This window comes from Phoxinus phoxinus (assembly GCF_949152265.1).
Source record: "Phoxinus phoxinus genome assembly, chromosome: 3".
Lineage (NCBI taxonomy): Eukaryota > Metazoa > Chordata > Actinopteri > Cypriniformes > Leuciscidae > Phoxinus > Phoxinus phoxinus.
The window spans coordinates 37,142,886-37,164,090 of NC_136878.1; the positions used below are offsets into that span (position 1 = coordinate 37,142,886).

A 21,205-nucleotide genomic window follows, 5' to 3' on the forward strand; every position below is an offset into this window, starting at 1 on the left:
TTCCTATCGGAGTCTTGCAAAGATGACAGAAAATTTACTAGCAATTGCTGTCCTGCGGCAAAACATGAGATCAGTTGCGTTTTGGACAAAACATATAATGGTGACTGAATGCGCCGTGGACGCATCAGTGCATGGTGAGGTATTTTGCCAAATAAAATGATCCTGTCAGAAGAATAGCATGAGAACTTTATGATGTCTGTTCCATCTGTATCATCTCAGTGAGCTTTTACACGGTTTTACGCATTTTAGCACTTTCCGACATTTCAGTGTGAATGAGAAACGTTTAGAAAAAGCTTGAAAACACTAGAGTGGACAGAGAGTGGTTTGAAACCAAAACGCCATTTTCAAATGTAGAAGTAGCCTTAGGTTCACTGTAAGGCTACGACAGCAAATTATTGGCTTAATGCCACCAATTTTTTTTGCGGTCAGGTAGGTCTTCTTCCTATAATAAAGTATCTAACTGCTTCACATGGTGGAATTCTACAAAAAAAAAAATACCAAAAGTGGCCATTACTACTTGAATCTCTTCAAAGACCACTGAAAACGAATGACTTAAGAGTCACTTTGTTGCTTCAAAATGCTGCCAGTGAATGCACATACTTCTACCATCTGAAAAACACAGTACTTACAGAGACGGTGGAGCTGGGTGTGTTTGTTCCATAGCCAGAGGAGGGAAGCGATGCCAAGGACCAGCGTCGCCCGTCAGTTCTACAAACACAGACAATCATTCAGTCCATATACCCTCAAGTAATTACAAGTGCTGTATAGAATCATCATCAGTAAATTGCATATACTAGATTGCATTGCATTGGCTCCAAGACGAGAGGCGAGTGTTACACTAGATAAAAGGAAAATGCTGAGTGAGTCATTTATTTTCAAAGTAGATCAGATGAAAGACAGTGGCCGTGTAATCCATGAGCTAGGGCTGCTATCATTTCGAGCAGTGCTCTGTGTGTAATTTCCAAAAGGCCTGGCTGATTGAATGGTCTGATGATAATAACAGGAAGACAAATGCCACAAACACTGCATGGGAGGAGAGATAAATGGGTAGAGTAAATACAGAAAAATCCCCAAAATGGTCATGCAGGCACTTGATGTCAATATCCATAGTGAACAGTTATGCAGTTAACATGGGAACGTTCGTGATGCATTATGGTTGATTTCTGGGACAAATGTACAACAAGTATAAAAGAGTGAATCTCATGAATCTTATATCCAGGTCACATTTCATCCCAAAATCGGAAGAAATAACATATAGTAATTATGTATGGATGTCTAATGTCACATTGGACTTTTTTTTTTTTTATGGTCCTAAAAAAAGTTTCATTGTGTGAAGGGGAAAAAAAAAGCTTCAATCTGACCTGAACATTTTCATGACCGGTATCATGAGATTTGCTCAATAAGTTTAATTTGAATTACCTGTCTGCTCTTAGTCCATGACTAGAGGATTATAAATAGTAAAAAAAAATTTAAATGCATACATAAATAAATAATAGTAATTGGAGTTTAAAAAAAGTTATAAGAATTTAAGAAACAAAAGACCCATTTTTCACCCCATGCTGTCTGATCAAACAGAGTTTGATTTGACAGGTTTAAATCTGAACCTCTGAATCACGGTTTTAAATTTGTTTCCATCTAAAATTGTAGAAAGCCTGTCAGCTCCTGAGGTTTTCAAAAGCAGAAACCAGAAGCTTTTATCAGCCACACGCTCCTCACATCAAAGATCATTGTTTACTTGAACATTGTACTGATATGCTGATATTCCTGACAGATCTGGACCACCTATTCTAATAATACAGCCATTTATCTCTCAGATTATGCATTTTGAGCGCTGGTTTATACAGTATGCTCATCTTTCATTTTTATTTTCTGGTAATCATACCACCACAATATTCTAAGTTGTTGTGGGTGTTTGCTTGCAAAAAGAGCCCAGTCCAAGTCTCTACAATACTCTTGTCCCTAGATATGACTTAGACCCCTCCTTTTTTTATTATTCACAAGGTACATTTTTGGTAGATTGGAAATATTGTATAGAAAACTGAGGTGTCCCATATAGATATCATTCATATCTGTTTCGATGTCATTACCTGCGTGTGAAGGAAAAGTGAGCTGAAGCACTAGGGGAGAAGTTTCTAGGGCTGTCTTGTGGACTGGTGCCTAAAAACAGAACACAAAAACAAAAACACACTTTTTTACTGTGCCAACACTCTGCTCAGCATTGAATCTTATTTTCAGTAAATAACAACATTTTAGTTTGTCACACAAAACTATTATTATCACTTTAAATGCCTTGGATCATAATGGACTCATATGGACCGTTTTAACTTTATTTTTATGATGCCTTTTTGATAAACAGAAATAACAAACAAAATAAGGGTGAGTTAAACCTAGAGACAGACCAGAAAGGCCTTACACCATTGTCACCATATGTTCGCTCTTATTAGCTGAACCCCACTGTTTCTAGGGGATTGCTTTTGGCAATATGGCCACATTTGAGGGTCTGGGACATTCCAAATCATGGCCATTAGAGCAAAACAGCCTTTTGCCCTGTAATAATTACAGATAATTAACCTGATTGAATAAGGGAAGGAGCTAATAGTTAATTAACAGCCATGTCTGTGGCCCCACCGGTGTTGATAAAGAGAGGCCCCTGAGCTTTGCTGATGGTCGCTGCTCATTAGTAGTGACTTATTACTGATATTCGCACAGAACTGATAAACAGAGACAAATGATTTGAAAATAATGGAAATCAACTAATAATGATGTGGAATTTGCATGTTATTACCTGAGGTTTTCAACATCTGATGCCAATCTAATGGCTGATATAGTGAATACAATATATAAAATACAATACACACATATATATATATATATATATACACACACATACACACAAATACATATATACACATACAGAAGTACAGAAGTTTGTTTTGCAAGAAATTAATTATTTTATTTAGCAAGGATGCATAAAATGAATCAATAACACTTTACAATAAGGTTAATTTGTTAACATTAGTTAATGTATTAACTAACCATGAGCAATTGATTTGTGACTGTATTTGTTAATCTTTGTTAATAAAAATATAGCAGTTCATTGTTTGTTCATGTTAGTTCACAGTATATTAACTAATATTAACAAATACATATCTTGATTTTAATAATGTATTAGTAAATGTTGAAATGACTATAAACAAAGATTAGTAAATGCTGTTGATGTGCAGCTTGCAGTATTATTATTATTTGCAGTATTGCATGTGTATTATTAGTTCATGTTAACTAATGTATTTAACTAATTTTAACTAATGAACATTATTGTAAAGTGCTACCAAATCATTCATATTAGAAGTAAAGATTTTTACACATTTTCTTTTTACTTTCTATTCATAAAATAATTTTGGGGAAAAAGGGATTACTGCTGTTTCCAACAAAAAATAATAAGCAGCACAAACATTTTCAATAATAGGAAAATAATAAGAAATGTTTATTAAGCACCAAATCAACATTAGAATGATTTCCGGAATATCATGTGACACCAAAGATTGGAGTAATGATGCTGAAAATTCAGCTTCGCAATCACAGAAATAAAATTACATTTTTAATGGGGAATTACAGTGCTGGTCAGAATGATTTGCCTATCTGCATTGTTTATCCCATCGATATTTTATATATATATTTATATATAATTATTATTTATATATGATATATATATATATCTAACCTTTTATTGAAGTAAAAGGTTATCATCTTAAAAGGCTTTTTTTTATCCCTGTATGAACCCAACCCATATTACGTGCTTGCAGCCAAAACGCTCTTTTTTTGTTGTCGTTTCATCTGTCCATAGAACATTTGAAAAGTAACTGATACTGGAACTCCAAACGGGACAGGTTCTGTGGTCAGATGAAACAAAACAAAAAAGCTTTTTTGGCAGCAAACACTTAAGATGGGTTTGGCGCACACAGGGATAAAAAAGTACCCATGTGTAAAATTAAATACTCTGCTGTATCTTTAATGCTGTGGGTCTAATGTTCTGGACATCTTGTTCAGACAAATGGCATCATGGATTTGATCAAATACCAACAGATCAAAAATCAAAACCTGACAACCTCTGCTAGAAATCTTATAATGGGCCATGTTTGGAACAAAAATGGGTCACCGAGCACAAAACCAAGCATCTGCAATGGCCATCCCAGTCCCCAGACCTGAACCCTATAGAAAATGAATGGCTATAGAAAAACTGAAGAGAATAAGCACCAAGGGAATCTGAAGGATCTGGACTGGAGAGATTCTGTGTGGAGGAATGGTCTCTGATCTCTTGCCAGGTGTTCTCCAAACCCATCAGGCATTACAGGAGAAAACACAGAGCAGTTATCTTGCGAAAAGGAGGTTGCAAAACGTATTTAATAAAAGGGGGTAAATAATTGTTCCCAGCGTGTTTTGGAGAAAAACATTTATTTTATAATGTGATTTCCCCCCCCACTTTAAATGTTTTTACTTCAATGAAAGGTTAGATTCTTAAAATAAAATATCAAAAGGATTATCAATGCAGATATATTTTTACAGACATTTTTGATCATATTTACCAAGGGGGCAAATCATTCTGACCAGCACTGTATATTCAAAACCGTTATTTTATATTGCAATAATATTTCACAATATGAATGTTTTTACTCTATTTTTTATCAAATAAATGGAGCCTTGGTGAAGAGACTTTTTTTTTGTAAATCTTACCGACCCCCAAATTTTGATCCGTAGTCTAAATCAACTTATACATGTATTAAGCTTTATCCTCATACAATTCATAACTCAAGTCTATAAATGCTATTCTAAATGGCATCTGAGAGCACATGCTGTTATGAGCCAGTTGACTGCCTCTAGATTTCATGACTATAAAACTAAAGTGACATTTAATCAGATTAATACACTGTAATTAAATCAACAGTAATGCTGAATGCTCTTTAAAGGTTTCCAATAGAGCAGAGGGGCAGTGTGTGCGCAGTCGGCAGAATGAGTAAGACACAGATCTAGCGTACAGCTCATGAAGTTTGTGCACATACACAAACAGACAAACACTATGAACCGGTTACCTGTGTGTGATGACAGAGGTGAGTGAGGTCGAGGAAGAGCTGATGACTGTCCACTCCCTATTAGACTTTTTCTGTTGCTTGTTCTGCAGCTAGAAAAACAAACCAAAAAATTGTTTTGTGAACAGACCACTGCAATAATACCTGTTACAGAAAAATGACAACAGCAAGACTATTTGAGAGGCATTAATACTTTATTTGTACATCTGTCATTACATAAAGTATCACGGTAGCAAGTGTAAATAACGACAGATGTACCATTATAGATAATTGATTTTATATTAGAACTGCATTGGTAAATGGCAAATAGAATTTCCTCGAACACTGCTCTGAATTACACTTTCAGGAACATTAAACTTGCTCTCCTACTGTACATGATCTCGGTGAATTATTTAACACCATTTCACATCCACACTCTATGCCAGGGGCAGAGGCGTCATGCTCATTCGAGCACGTGACCCCTCAGGTTTTTGAGCCAAATGGATTTGAATTCAGCTTCCAAAAGACAAAAAAAAATATTTTTACTTTTGATAATGGGAGTATAACATTCAGTGAGTCATGTGATCAACTGCTAAATTCAAATCTGCGTTAGCACTTTGGCTGGCACTGAGCCAGAGACGGATGTGCTCACTTGTCATGCATCACAACTATTCAGTGTTTACTCTAATCTTAGAATATTGTAGGTACCCTACAAAACAAACAATATCTCAAAGTTGTTGTCACACAGCCTATAGGCCATTCATGCAGAACCATCGTGTTTTGGTGTGGGGGTGACAATACAATCATTTTTATACTGTAAAAGATGTATATTCTATCCCCTAAGACTAAACCGACCCATCACAGAAAACTGCATTTTTAGATTTTCAATAAACATCACTTACAAAAAACATCACAGATGTTTTCCTCATGGGGACTAAAAATGTCCCCACAAGCTCAAGGATTTTGGATATTGCCATCTTTGAGGGGACATTTTGTCCCCATAACATGGGGTTTACCAGGACTAGACACACATACAGACAAACAAATACATCTGGCAAGAAAATACACCAATTTAGAAGCATTACTGTTAGAAACTTCCCAAAGTGTAGATTATAAAGAACTTGATTTTTTGCATTTACTCTTGTAAACCTCACTTGTCATTAAGTCAGGGCATTTCTAAGGTGTAAGACTACTGAACATTGGTAACTGATTACTTATTGTCTTTACATGTCAAAAGAGCACATCCTCAAGTCTTTATGATTTTCTGGTGTATATATATTTTTGATAGCTTAATAACAAATATAGCCCATATCTATGCAAAAAATCCCTAACCCCAAGTATGGGCAATTGGAATAGTGATGGTTTAGCAGCACAGTAGTGTAGGACAGGATAAAATTCTAGAGGGGAATTGAACATGTGACTCTGGCCTCTTCTCTAGCCATTGATCCCAAAGCTGGTGTCTAAATGGCAGCCTGGCAGACATCACAGATGACATTGCAAAGCCCTTGTGATCAACACCTCAGCAAAGAGACTGTGAAGAGCAACTGCCAGTGAATCTATCGCATTCATGGAGGTGTTAAAGGAATAGTTCGCCCAAAAATGAAAATTCTATCATCATTCTGACTTTCAAAAACAATGGAGGAACCAAAAGGTATGCATTTAACAACGTCCAGGCTGCTCTTTTGCATACATTGGAAGAGAACTATGATTTTAGCTATCTCTATGATTCATAACTTATCATTTCCCACTTGAAAGCATGCATACTGTATTAAAGAAAAGGCCATGAGAAATAAGTGTTCACCACAGATTATTATGGGCATGAAGGTTAAGACAGTATTTCTCTCGGAGTTAGATAGGTCAGCACATTGGCTGAAAATGTGCATGATTTTTGGAAACCAAGAAACACTTTCCAGCTTTTAGTGAACTAAGATGAATTAGGCAACAATCATAAGTATTTGAGTGAGACATACCAGTGCAGACGAATATGATTCATAAAACATCTAGAAACATTACTACAAACCATGATGTCTCTGAATAATATGACATTTGGCTACATATGCTAGAAAATCAAAAACCATTTAAATAATTGTACTGCAGGTGGAGCATCAGATGACTGTGACTCTTATATGACTCTAAAAACAATTAAATGTCAAGTAAGAAAAATGGAAATGAAGCACTTTAAAGGGGCTATATTAATCATTTGTGTACCATTTTTGTTTTAATATTTTCTCCTGAAGCCCACCACAAGGATTCTTGCACCAAATACAGTTGCACTTTAGTTTTACATGAGCATTTTTCACCTTTAATCTGACCCTTAGACTTCAGATATGTAAAATGATGTAACTTTGGATATGTACAGTAAACATTTGCAGTAATGTGGTACTTTCGTGAGCTCATGGTTACGATGTTAAGATTTCACGACAAGCTGTTTTTGCAATAAATGGTGTTTTGGACCTGTGAAAGAATTTTGAGATGTGAAAGTTACTTTAAAAGAGCAACAAAAGACCCATTTAAATGCGAGTCATGGTTCAGTATAATATCTGGTTCATGAGCGCTCAGTTAAAGAGGATCAGATTTTGCTATTTATACAGCTCTTGCACACAAGCAGATTAGAAATGAAGGGTGCTCAGCTCCATACTTCTTACTGTAGCTATGATGACAATTCAGTAACTCATGCTACATCTGGAAGAAAACCACACAGAAATGACTGTAAGCATCGTAATGACTGAATCATAAAGTATCAGTCACTGTTATGCTACTTGACAACAGACATTTTGCTTCCGTCGCTGTCTCTTTAATGGTCTTGGCTTGTCCTCAGTGAGTCCTTTGTTTCATTTACAAAGAGTTAAATTCATCATTGTTCATTGCATATAAACAGTCTCTGCTACATTATTTGACAATGTGGTTGGTGCATGTGCTTTACCACAGCTGTAGTAATCCTGGGAATGTATCATTTAAATCCAGTCATATCTTTTTTCCCGTGCCCCTTTCTCTTTCGCATTCATTTCCTGGCTCCATTTACCTTCTTACCAAATCATACAATTAATGCTTTGAGTTAATTTCAGTGCTAATGCTAATACATGCGAATTATATGATGCTCAATTTATAAAGCCCTAGAGAAACATCCAGTAACTTCACTTCTAAACATCGCCCTGAAGTACAATCTGCACAGCATCCGCCCATGCCATTCAATACAGAAATGAAACAAAATAAATATCTAATACCTAAATTACTTCGCGAGCGTCACTAATTTATATTATGTTAACAAAACTTCATGGCCAACATGTCAGAAGACTCAGAATGTCAACAATAGTCAGAATAAAAACATTCTGTACTCTAAAAAACCATGATTGGATAAATGGGCACATTTGAGGAACCAAGAGCCTAAATCAAGGTTTTATGAATTAAGAAGAGATGCACAATATAACATTTAGTTATCATATAATTTTACTAAGGAACACACAAAGAAAGCCTTGTTATTGGTGTCATAGTTGAGTGTCATTGTCACAGTTATTACACAAAGACACACTACGTAACCCTCCACCCAGTACAAATCAATAAACACCGCACTGTGAAGAAAGCACAATCATGTCTTCCTTGCATGTTTTCCACAACTAATTCACTTCAAACAAATGACAGATTCAGTCAGATTTACTCATCCTGAGGACACTAATCGGATCATCTGTATCATCAATGGTAAAATGGGTCATTCCCAGGATTAAAATGTGTGCAAGAAGGAAAAGCAGAAATGCACATGAATGCTTGAAATCAGAGATATCTATGGCTGGTTGGCCTTTTGGTGAAGGTTTGGTCTTGTCACATGAGAGGTGAAAAGGATACAGCGCAACTGCAAAAGCAGTGTACCTCGACTGTATCCGTCAAATAACACGGAGACAGCCGGCAATGCTCAAGAGGATTTAGAGAACAATTCATTTTCCTCACATTCAACATGCATATTTAGACAAATGCATGGTAATTACTCCTGTACGTAAACATCTTTTGTGCTTGCCGCATGCGCGGAACAAAAATGTCCTGATTACAATCAAGAGGTACTCCAGTTCAGAATTCACAAAGGACATTTAACACAATAGAAAACACAGCACCTGCATTACCATATTGTTCTTGTCTATAACCTCAACTCACTTAATTCTTGATAAGAGTTTTAAGACTTAAAAACCCAAACCCACAAAACTGTAAAGTGGCGACAAACAATCAACCGGAACTTGATTACCTTTTGGAGCGCCGTAGACTTGTTCCACTGATAAAGTGAGGCATAGAAAAGTTGGAGAGCATAGTCCATAAGCTGGAGTCAGACATTATCCTAAAGTCATGCCCCCAGAGTGCTCTGAGTAGTCTTAAAAAAGAGAGCGAGGAGAAATGCCTGGCTTCCAAGAGAAGTAGGCACCCAGCGCAAGAGTCCCGGGAAGTCCTCCCAGCACAACGCTCTGCCACTACAGAGTTTCGTCCAGGAACATCTGCTGCTCGCTGCAGCATACACAGGCTGTCAAGGGGACGGTGTGTCCTTTGAAGTGTCCTAAATCGAATAGTGAGAAAGCTTCTCTGAGCTGTTTCCTATTCAGGTCATATCCATTCCTGCTCGAACGCTGGATGCCTCTGGGACAGAGGGACAGTACTACTTCCAGCAGGATGACTTTTTGTTTGGATGTGAAAGTTGTGTGGCTTTGCCGCTCTCCTGTAGACTCATTGAGAGTCAAGACTGCTCCATATCATGTAACAGGCACCTACCGTACCACATCCTGAGACAGGGAGGGAAGAGGAAAGGAAGGGAGGGGGTGTGAGTCAGAGGAGCAATGCATCATCAGCAGACGACGCAATGAATGCAATCACGGCTTTCCCTGTCTGGCCCTGCGCCAGAACCCCTAGGGCCATTTGAAATAGAAATGCACAGCGTTTCAACCGTAACCATGTGCAGGTCCACCTCTTTTCCCTCCTTTTTTTTCTTCACTGGACCTGCCACATGAGGAAAATCACCCTCTCTCTTCCACTTCAACACCTTTGATCTGCTCCTGTTCTGTTCTTCAATCTGCTCTTTTGGCAGGCAGGGACACGAGGCTCAACCTCCCTGACACATGACAGATGAACTTGGTGGGGTGGAATGGGGCCGCTCGGTCTTGACAATTATCTGTTGAATTCAGAGGGGCCGATAACCACTAAGGTGAATTTAGGACAGGCCTGAGAGAACATGACTAAGCCAGGCACACAGACTGATCAAATCCTCAAATAATGCTTCAGATATAGACATAATAATGAGGACCCTGGTCACGCATGAAGTGAGCAAAGTCTAGCTCAATCAATCTGAAGTCTCATGACTTCTTATCTCTTCCTGCAACCCTAGTGACCTATAGGAACTTAACAAATCTGGGAACAATCTAATCCCACTCTCTTCTGTGCCAGACTGTGCTCTATACATGTACAGTATACACCATTATCTGTGTTCTTATTTGGACGGGACAAACCAGAAAAAAATACCAGTGTTCTGATTCAACAAAGAGCAAGGTAGCTCTTAAAGCTGAAAGTAAACCTCACTTTAAGTTAATTAGTGATTTAAGTTAAAAGAAAGATCCACTAGATCCATAAGCCTTCACAGTCAATTGGGTATACTTAGAAAGAATTGTGTGGCAAACTGTGCATAAGACCAAGCAAAACATGGAAAACCAAATATAACAGGCCACGCTATTAAAAGATAACAGCACTCAAGTAATGGCCTAGCAGTAGAGCAGAATTTCCAACTGAAATTTGAAAACGTTTCACTTAACTAAAATAAAATATTAGTCTCTCTATAGTTCTTCGGACATTAGTGATACTATTTATTTAGACTTACAGGACTAGTTATGATTGTTTATTTTTCCCTAAAGAAAACACCTTTTAGTTATGCCTGAGAAAGTTAGTGAAAATTGCATTTTTACCAATCAGCATCCCCAGGAGGAATATTTTTCAGAAAGCATGCAAATGTTCTGTAATGTAGTCATGACCTTCTTCTCATCTAAACAGTTCCATCGTTTACTGGTCTCACGATTGTGTGTAAACATCAACTAATCAAACTAGTTCAAACAGCTCAATGACCCACTTCATCAGCTATCCCAAAAGACTTTCTTGATGACAAACAAGGGCAGATTAACTGTGCCTTTCACAGTTCTGGCTTCATCATTAGGGCTTTAAATGGTGAATTCCAGAATAGGCTACAAAGTGAGCTTTGTGAAACAAAAGGAAGCTTCAACACAACGTGATGATTGCCAGATTTGTTCCAAGGGAATGAGTATAGATTCCAGCAATCATTATGGTCCTGTTTATACCTAGCCTTGGTGATCCGATTACAAGAGGGTGAGCTGAGACACATTGCAGTTTACAGGTAACAACATGTCTCAAATTAGTCAGGGGCGCATTAATGCACAGGCTTCAATGGGCTGAAGCCCAGGGACCTACACTGCGCAGGAACATTTTATTTTTCAAAAAAATATTTGTATATATGGAAGTTTACAGCAGTGACAACCGAATTCTAAAAAAAAAAAAAAAAAAAAAAAAAAAAATTCACACACCCGTACATTTTCAAGACTCGCAACTTAATTTCGGCAAAGCTCTGCTGTGTAAATGGAACCAGACTGGACAACTAGTTTTCTGTAACGTCATACAGTGCAAGAGAGCCGCTCTGCGCTGAACGCAGGTTCAGCAACTTACAAAAGTGTGAATCTAATCTGTATGTCATCTGAAGGTTTCAGATCCAGTCACGGTGTTCCATCGGTGCTGGCCGTGTCTCAATTTTAATTTAAGGAGGTTTTAAATCTGAGGATGGAAAAACAGGAATCGTAATATTGCTTATGATAAAAAAACCTGCATGAGCACTGCCTGTTTCCAAGTAAAAATGTCATGCTGTCATCGCATTTTCAGAGCAGTTTGCAATCCCCGAATAGCCCACATTTATGCCAAGTGATTTTTTTATCTATATTTAATAATTTGTTTAATTCATAGTTTTTATACCATCCCTGTAAACTAGGGGTGTTTCCTATGAGGAGGTAAGTAAGGCAGAGCATCCTCAAAAAAATGGATGAGAAAATAATCCATATTACAAAAATAAAAACAAAATGTGACATCAAAACATATTGAAATATTGGGGGTTATTGAGAATGAATGGGGGAAAGTCACATGAAATGATTGGATATAATTCGATTTGATATGATTGGTTTGTGCTATAAATCCCACCTCCTTTTTTTGTGCGTGCTTTGTGTTTGTGAATCGGTCTAAATAAAAACATTATGGAGTTAAATGGAAGGCTAATTAAAAAGCAATTAAACAACTTACTTAGATATCACCGCTTTATGTCACGTCAACATACAACTTGAAATGGCCTGAAAACATGACTGTGTTTTTTTTTTTGGTGAGTAATCAGCTTGGTAAAATTAAAAGGTACATCTTTGTGTCTGGGTGACCAGTGTTTACAGAGCTTGATGACTGATGATCCAAAAAGAAGTTGACTAATGAAAAGAACAGCTGAACATCAGTTAAATATACCATATATTATTTAAATTGTTACTGTTTTTAGTTATTATTTTGGAATAGATGTAAAAATGCTTAAAATAAATTGATGAGATTTATATTTGGTTTTAATAAATATAACATTAATTACATACTGTAGTTGTTACATGTTAAAATACAAAATTGAATTGTATTTGTTTTTTTATGTCATGTTTATATAACCAGGAAAATGTGACAACATTAACTGTAACCATGACACAAATTTACATTTGATTTATACGAATATAAAATAATAATAATAATAACAAAAACAACTGACGAATGTGATGCCTCATTTCAGAACACCCCTGCAGGCCACTACAGTAAACTCACATTTCGGCCAGTAATGTTTTGATGGCATTTTCTTTTCATATTACCTCTGTATAAAGCCTGTAATTATGTACTGTTACTATGTAGTGTTGCTAGTGTTGTAACGCTCTTTGTTTATGTAACCGCTATCTGCTGCTCCATAAGCGCCAACAACTGGCAAAGATTGAATTTGCACATTCATCTAGATTTGACTTATATTATTACTTAGCATACACACAGTGTTGTAAATGTTAACCGGCATGTCGACAAAATACATTTGATACAAATAATTGACAGAAAGCTAAAATATTTTTTTTTTTATCTGGGGTACGGGGTCTACCGCAATGCTGTAGTTTAGGGACTTCTGGTTATCTTACGGCACCCCTGGTTACCATTGCTGATCACATTTCAAAGGGAGGATCTATGATTTTGTGAGTTTGTCAGAGTTCCACTGCATATAAAGCACAAACTATTGCTTTCAATATAATTATATTAGGGCTGCACGATTAATCGCAATTTCCATGTAATCGCACTTAAACAGATTTGGCTTATCGCGATTTTGAAATCGCAACAGCTGCGATTATTTTTTATGTTTATGTAAGTTTTTTATGTTTTACGTCACATTAATATGTTTTGTGGAAACTCTTCATGTAATGTATTCTAACCTTTAAAACTGTTCCAATTGGTTTGTGCTGTCAAGCGTGCAAAAATCAATCATTAAAACTATTCAAAACGTCTCTCAAAAATTGAGAGTACGTTTCCTTTGTCTAAGTGGTAAAAAGAATTCACTGCCACAGTTCTTCATTTTTAGAATTTGAATGACCTAGTAACGGTTTCCCCAAAAATGGAGCAGAGCTCTTTCCAACAAAATGTTCAATGGCCAAAGCAGCAAATCCTATTTATCACATAAAAGAGGTTGAATGAGAGAATCACCAAAAAGACTGGAGGAAGGGGGTGACACTAAGAACGTTATATAAGCACAAGGAACAATGCTATTCCCCACAGTTTTAGAAAATAAAATCTCAATCAAAGGCATTGAATGTAAAAATAATAAAACTCAAAAGAGATAATTGAATGGAGACCATGTGCCGTTTCGATCGCTGAACTCCATGCTTTCATTTTCAGTGGCAGAACACAGAGCCTTGAACATATTAAGCCTCAAAACAAAATGGCTATGTGAAAGAAGCACGCGCTTACCTCCAAAAATGAAACGCGTGCAGCGGGCTGCATGGGCTGCAAGGGCTTGTGGGAGTTGGGCTCAAGCTTCGTGGAGTGAGGCTGGAAGTCAAATTGAGTTTTGTGAATGTTCATCATGAACAAGAACAGTCTCTCTCAGGATGCAGCCTTTGAAGTTGAGAGCTTATTTATATGCAGAGACACACAAGCTTGCATGCATTAACCACAGAGCAGCGTCATGCATGACTGTTAAAGGTTTTTTCGGTAAAATGCTGCGTTGCAAGAAGGGTTACCACAACATTGGTCCATTACATTCCATTACCTAAGAATGAAATGGTTTTGGATTGTACACTTGTTGATCTACAGACTGGCCACATGCGCAGATTTAATTTAACATCGGTAAAAATAAAAATCACCACTGTTAAATCTACAAGCATCATGCTTCTATCAAGCGTTACAAAGGTCCCTTTATTGAGAAACAAAACATGTTAGGCAAAATTGCTGAGCTGACATGTCCAGGAGATACGCATGTATCTGTATCCTTAGCAACAGCAGCCATGATGCAACACCTGATCATAGCCGCAAACATGCATCTGCTACGACCCCTGTAAACAAAAACAAAGGCGCCTCATCTTATCGAAACGTCAAAGGCCAATCTAATATGACGAGATATTAACTGTTTATGTTATGTCGCTACACTACGGCGTTGTCTTTGACCTGCTAACAGGTTGACAAACAATCAGGCCTTCTGTAGGGGCAATACAGCCACATGATTCAATAAGTGACGGAGATCAAAAACTATAAATACGCAGATAGGAGCATAGCCAAACAGAAAGGCAGCTGCTGCGCAATTCCTTCTGGCTCAAGTCTGACAAGCCGTGACTAGAAGATGATCCAATATTGATCTAGCATCATCATCCTTTATCCAAACATGAGCCTGTGCTATCAAAATCACATGCAAAGCCGTCGCAAAGGGACACTAGCTGGATCTACACAAGCTAGCAAGCCTATATTTACCCTTCAGCACATGCTGCAGACGCTGCTACTGTGGTAATGGTGCACTGCTCAGATGTGCTGTCACCACTACAGCGACAGACACACTTGCAGATAAACAGTCTGCTGTCTTCGCAGCCAGAAAAAAAAATGTGAGAGAGAAGGGAAAATACTCACTCCAATGTCAACCCTGGAATCCTCAGTCTCTCCCGCTGGGCTTTCATGGTCACGCTGCGCTCATTCACTCTATTGTGTACATGATATATTCACGTAGTCTGCCTGCCCGCACCCCCATGCGCTGACAAAGAGCCAAAGCCAGGCTCTGGTGCGGAGAAACCGGCTGAGAGCTTGTCACAGAGGAGGAGTAGATACAGGGGACCTAGTGCTCTGAGCTGTTCAACTTCCACCCGAGCTGTCAGATGTGATCATCAACTGCCTGTGGAGGGCAAGGAGGCTGGGCGACAATCCTTTCCCCCTCCCCTGTTGCTCACGCACCAGCACTAAACAGACCTAAATGCCCCTCCTCCACCAAAGCAGCCTTACGTCAGCAAAGCACAATCAGAGTCGTCTACATGCAGCACTTCCTATCTGCAGCAGGGCTGTTGACCACCATTCACGTTGTCCGTTTCCCCCAATTACACTGCAGCATAAACTGTGTGAACGTTCTTCTATAAGATAAGCCATAAATGTCTCAAAAGGACAAGTCTTCAAAGAGAAACCAAGACATGAAGACACTTCATTAGTGTTTGCTAAAGCAAACATAATCATTTCTCATAGTTGGGTATCTCACAGTTGCTATCTGTGAATAATAACAAATCATGTGGCTTATTCAGAAGAGGGGTGCTGTTTTTTTCCAAGTAATCAGAAATATGGCTTCACCTGTCGGACTATAAAATGCCACAGACAAATGAAGGAAGAGCTTGAGCTATATTTAGAAAACAGGATATCACAGAGACTTGTAAGCTACAACCTAGCAACTGCGTAGCAGTGGACTAAACAGTTATAGTTAACCTAAAACTGTCAAAAATGACAGTTTTCATTCATTGAAATTAAGCTGAAATACATAAAATATATAAATATTAAATGAAATACTAAGATCATTTGAAATATTGCCTTAGCAAATAGCTGACATAAGTTTAATTTAAAACAATAAACAAACAAAAATGAACAGAAATGCCCTGGCAACCACGCAGAACATTTACAACTGCATAGTCATGATACCTTGGCATCACCACTGAAATAGCCCAGCAAAAAACTGAGAACACCCAGACAACCACAAGCAACATGCTAAAACCACTCAGAAACAGACTTCAGACAGGAAGTCACCCGCCTAGAACACCCCAGTAACCACATATCAACACCCTGACAACCCTCCTCACATTATTGTGGTGGTGAGTTTGTCACAGGCAAGTATAATTCAAAACTAGATAAAAAGGTAAAACATACACAAAACAGCCTAAATTTACTACAGTAGAACGCCTTGAAAATAATCTTGCGATTATGGTACATGGAGAATTTTGCACTAATCTGTACCAGGCACCGAGTTTCACTGGGGACAAAGGTGCTTGGAGACCGTTGCTATAATGAGCTCAAGCCTTAACAAGCAATTTAATCGGAGTTCCGCTAAACACCTGCTAATGAAACTCATAAAGCCGAGAAAGACATCAGACCTGAATCCACACGTGCCCTTCTGCTTAGCAACATCAATATGCAGACAGTAAAATGAGAGACATATTACCCAAAGACATATTGCCGAAAAGATGAAGACATGGCGTAAAATTAACACTTGCTACATAATAAATGGGATAATATAAACAAACATAAAAACATTACTAGCCAGGTATTGCAACATCACATTTAAATACACCACATTACTTTGAAATGTACTTTCAAAGTATGAGGGTGCCAACAAACGTAATAATCAATAAATCTGCAAAAATTATATTCCATAACATCACAAGTCCCATTGTTTTCTATTCACGTACACTCTCATGACTGCATATCAATGGATTTGCATGTGCAATTTGTACTTTCTGCTATATGTACTTGAGTGCAATTTTGAGCTTACTGTAACCATGGATGCTACAATCAGCATAATCCTCTCTGATTTTGTTTTGTTTTTAATTAGAGATACATAATACAACATCTCTCAGCCGATATACTGATAGTGGAGAATGATATCTGATATTTTTAAGTTCACTATACTGTGAACTCTCATTTGGTATAATACTGTAATATTAGAGAATAAAATTAACAACAAAGCCCAAAGTACTATATTCAACATGCTATTTATTTTCAGATATAATAATTACACTCAAATAAAAACTGAAATGTTTGTATACAGCTCAGTTGCGCATATGGTAGTTTTCATAATTGTCTTCATGACAAATTGATTCAAACATGCATAATTAATTGTACATAAGCTCCTCTCTAGTGTTTTTGATATAGCTAACAAACAAACTGTGAACATTGGGTAATTTTCCAGAGGTAAACACATGAGACATGCGTTAACTTGGCCTAAATTCAACAAGGAAAATTCTCTTCACACAGTATGAGTTTGAGCAGTCTGACACGTCTGTCCACCTGCTTTTGACTGAAAGGATATAATCGGGCCTCATCATCGGCTGTTTTTTAACAATCGGCTGATGGATGACAGTGAAAATAATTGCTTTTATCAGCCAATATAAATTATTGGCTGATGCATCGGTGTATCCATAATTAAAATACATACTTTAGCTCTTAGAAGTGTGCATGCCTGGAACTACAAAACATCAACAAATGACAAGATGAAGATGCGAAAGGCAAAACTGATTAAACAAAAAAAAGGAAAAGTTTTTTTTAGGAAAAGTAAATTATTGACCACAGTTGGCAGACTCATGAAAACACACAATTGCAGATGACAGTGAACATCACATCAAAGATCAAGCAGAAGCAGCAGGGAACCGGTAAGTGGGGCGTAAGGACGTAACCCAGTTAAACACCTGCTGCGGTTCTGACAAATGAGGATAAACTCATTCATGTTAAGAAACTGGATTAGTTATTTATCTGAAGCAAACAGGCATATACCTGTCTCAAAAATAGCTTTAATCTTTGAGATTTAAATGAATGTTAAAGGCTCAATGTGTGCATGTGTGTGAAGGGAATGAAGCAATCAGCTGAGGCCACTGGGACTGCTTCATTGGGATTTAACAGGTCACACTTCACTTATTACCCTCTATTTACATTCATTAATTGCAGTAACCCTTTCTTTTCCAAACTGCCATCAGACAATAACACACATTGTGTAGGTTAGAATGATATCTAAAGGAATTAAAAGCCTCAACTTAAAATATTAATAAATACTATAATAGTATATGCAATATTATGAAATAACACTGGCAGTAATTAAGTTTCACAAGACCCTCTAAATACCTTACTAAATAGGTCATGTTTTGCAAAAAAAAAAATTGCATTTAACAGCCATCATTTCATTAATTGTATTTTATTTTATATTTAAGTTCTACTTTTTTTTTTTAACTAAAAATAGTATAAAAATGCCAAAGCCTGCTGCCACAGATGCTGCTGTATAAACGGTTGACTCACCTCTCATTAACATTCAGTAAACACATCTGGAGAGCATGACCTGAGTGTCATAACCTCCCCATCCACCACTTCACTCCACCCCACTGTTGATCGAGCCCAGTCACATGACCACTGCATTGACTCACTCCCTCTCCGAAACAAACCGTAACAGCACATTTATCACACAATGCCTGTGCCGCCGTCATAACAGAGAGGCCATAAATCACAAACGCAAAAAGCAGATAAAATTCATTGACATGTTTTCTTCTACTAATTTGTTTCTGACAGGTTTTGACACATTGAAGATCTATCATATACATCCAACCATGAGAGTGTAACTGACGCAAAGCAGGAGCGTGCATTGTCAGAGGCACTGCCCTAGCACTCAGTTGTTTTCTAATATAAATACATGTTTTGAGAACAACAGTGGAAAGAGAATGCAAGTGCTGTGGAGTGCATGGGGAAAAGTGTGACATGCCTTAAATATGTTGAAACAGGATATGAAAACCAACAAATGGACCAAATAATACTGATCATGTCCTGCTCAATTTTTCATCCAATCAAACGCTCTCTAGAACGAGAATAGCACACCTCCCAATAGCACTTAAAACAAATAAGCAAGACGAAATTTATGAGGGGTTCATGATTCTATTAGGGCTGTCAAAAGATTAATCACGATTAAATCACATCCAAAATAAAAGTTTGTGTTTACATAATATATGTGTGTGTACTGTGTATAATTATTTATATATATAAAAACACACACAACCATGTATATATTTAAGAAAAATTGGTTATATTTATATATAACATATTTATATATAATATAAATTATATAAATGTATATACAGTAGGCAAATGCAAATATTTCTTAAATATATACATGAGTGTGTGTATTTATACATAATAATTATACACAGTACACACACATATATTATGCAAACAAAGACTTTTATTTTGGATGCGATTAATCGTGTGATTAATCTTTTGACAGCCCTAATATATATATGTATGTATGTATGTATGTATATATGTATGTATGTATATATGTATGTATATATATATATATATATATACACATACAGTATTATATACATACACACACAGATATATATATATACACACACACACATATGTATATAGCCTATCTGTGTGTGTGTGTGTGTGTGTGTGTGTGTGTGTGTGTGTGTGTGTGTGTGTGTGTGTGTGTGTGTGTGTGTGTGTGTGTGTGTGTGTGTGTGTGTGTGTGTGTGTGTGTACACACATACATAGACATTTGTATCTTCACATACATCTGACAGGTCAACTGACACCAGACACAGTCATCAGGATCACTATAAAAAAAACTGCCAACTGTCATGGTTTCTAAGTATAGAAAATCAAACCTCTGACCTATTACAAACACAGTCAAAACAGAAACCAACACCAAATACCTGTTTAATCATATTACAGCCAGACGCTACATGGACCATTATCATCTCGACTCCAAACGTTACTGATAAATGTATAAAACAGTTTGAAATGCACAATGAACAGGTTCAGGAGATATTTAAAGGGCTTAATTCTAGTGTCCTTACCATGGGTCTGATCTATAACCAGGGCTGTCAGGGCTAATACTAGGGCTATCAATCAATCTTAATGGAATTAATTGCATGATATTTGATTAATTGATAAAAAAATATATATTTGTAATTGCATAGATTTTTAACAATGAAATATTAACTAAATTATACCGTTTGATGAATACCCTTAATAACTACCTTATGTTGAAGTGCTCTGAGGTGCACAAACATTTAACTACAATGGGCCCCAAAAAAAATATATACAGTATATCAAACTTGACTGAGGGCCATAGAACAAAAGTTAATGTTGCACTATATATACTGTAGTTAGGGCATTTCTGATATAAACCATTTAGAAGGAAAATATGCCCTCAAAGACTAGAAAGTAAACTAAAGCCCTTTTAACTATGCTTTGAAATAGGGATGCTCAGACCAGGATTTTTGCAGCCGATAGAAGACTACAGATTTTTTGTACTCATAATTGGCCGACACTGATCCCAGTCATCCAAGCTTTATGTAAGTGATATGCAAGCTCTCTGATGACGGTTACTGTTAACCCCTTACAGCCTGAAGGGATTTTTATTGATTCCATGTGATTTCAAGTGGCAAACTAAAAAGTAATGGCACGTACAAATAGCTATAAAATCATAAAGTACAAATAGGTTTTGATCATGTTTGAAGGTTCTTGGTTAAGGGGGTTGGGGTGGTCCCCCTGGGTTGAAATTGCATAGGGGTATGCAGTGTGGGCGGTCAGAGTACCTGCAACAAGTGAGAAGGGCCGGTGCGCAAGACAAAATGAGGATACTACAGATTAAAATATAGAAGTGTGTACTGGCCCACTTTGAGCATTGGTAATATTATCTGTGTGTTTACAGACATCAGAGAATGCTGTGAGAGAAGATACAGTAACATGACGCTCAAAAGGAATGCAAGGGTTGATGGTCCTGGGTGATCACTTATCAAGCTGTGTTTATGTTTCCAAATATATGAATACATTATTTAATCATTTGT

At 37.1% G+C, this 21,205-nt stretch overlaps 1 protein-coding gene across 7 annotated transcripts in view; it reads right to left on the reverse strand.

The window, feature by feature from the left end:
- The window catches only part of mast4 (microtubule associated serine/threonine kinase family member 4), a 138,911-nt gene that overhangs the window by 32,501 nt on the left and 85,205 nt on the right, over positions 1-21,205 (reverse strand). For 3 of the 7 annotated variants that reach the window (XM_079608347.1, XM_079608346.1, XM_079608345.1), the window contains exons 5-8: positions 14,100-14,180; positions 5,088-5,176; positions 2,088-2,157; positions 630-708 (exon numbers count right to left, since the gene is read on the reverse strand). In XM_079608347.1, the coding sequence (XP_079464473.1) occupies positions 630-708; positions 2,088-2,157; positions 5,088-5,176; positions 14,100-14,180 (319 nt within the window). Of the gene's footprint in view, positions 1-629; positions 709-2,087; positions 2,158-5,087; positions 5,177-14,099; positions 14,181-15,248; positions 15,551-21,205 lie in introns of those variants that run through there. The other 4 variants (XM_079608351.1, XM_079608350.1, XM_079608349.1 and 1 more) reach the window with 2 other exon arrangements.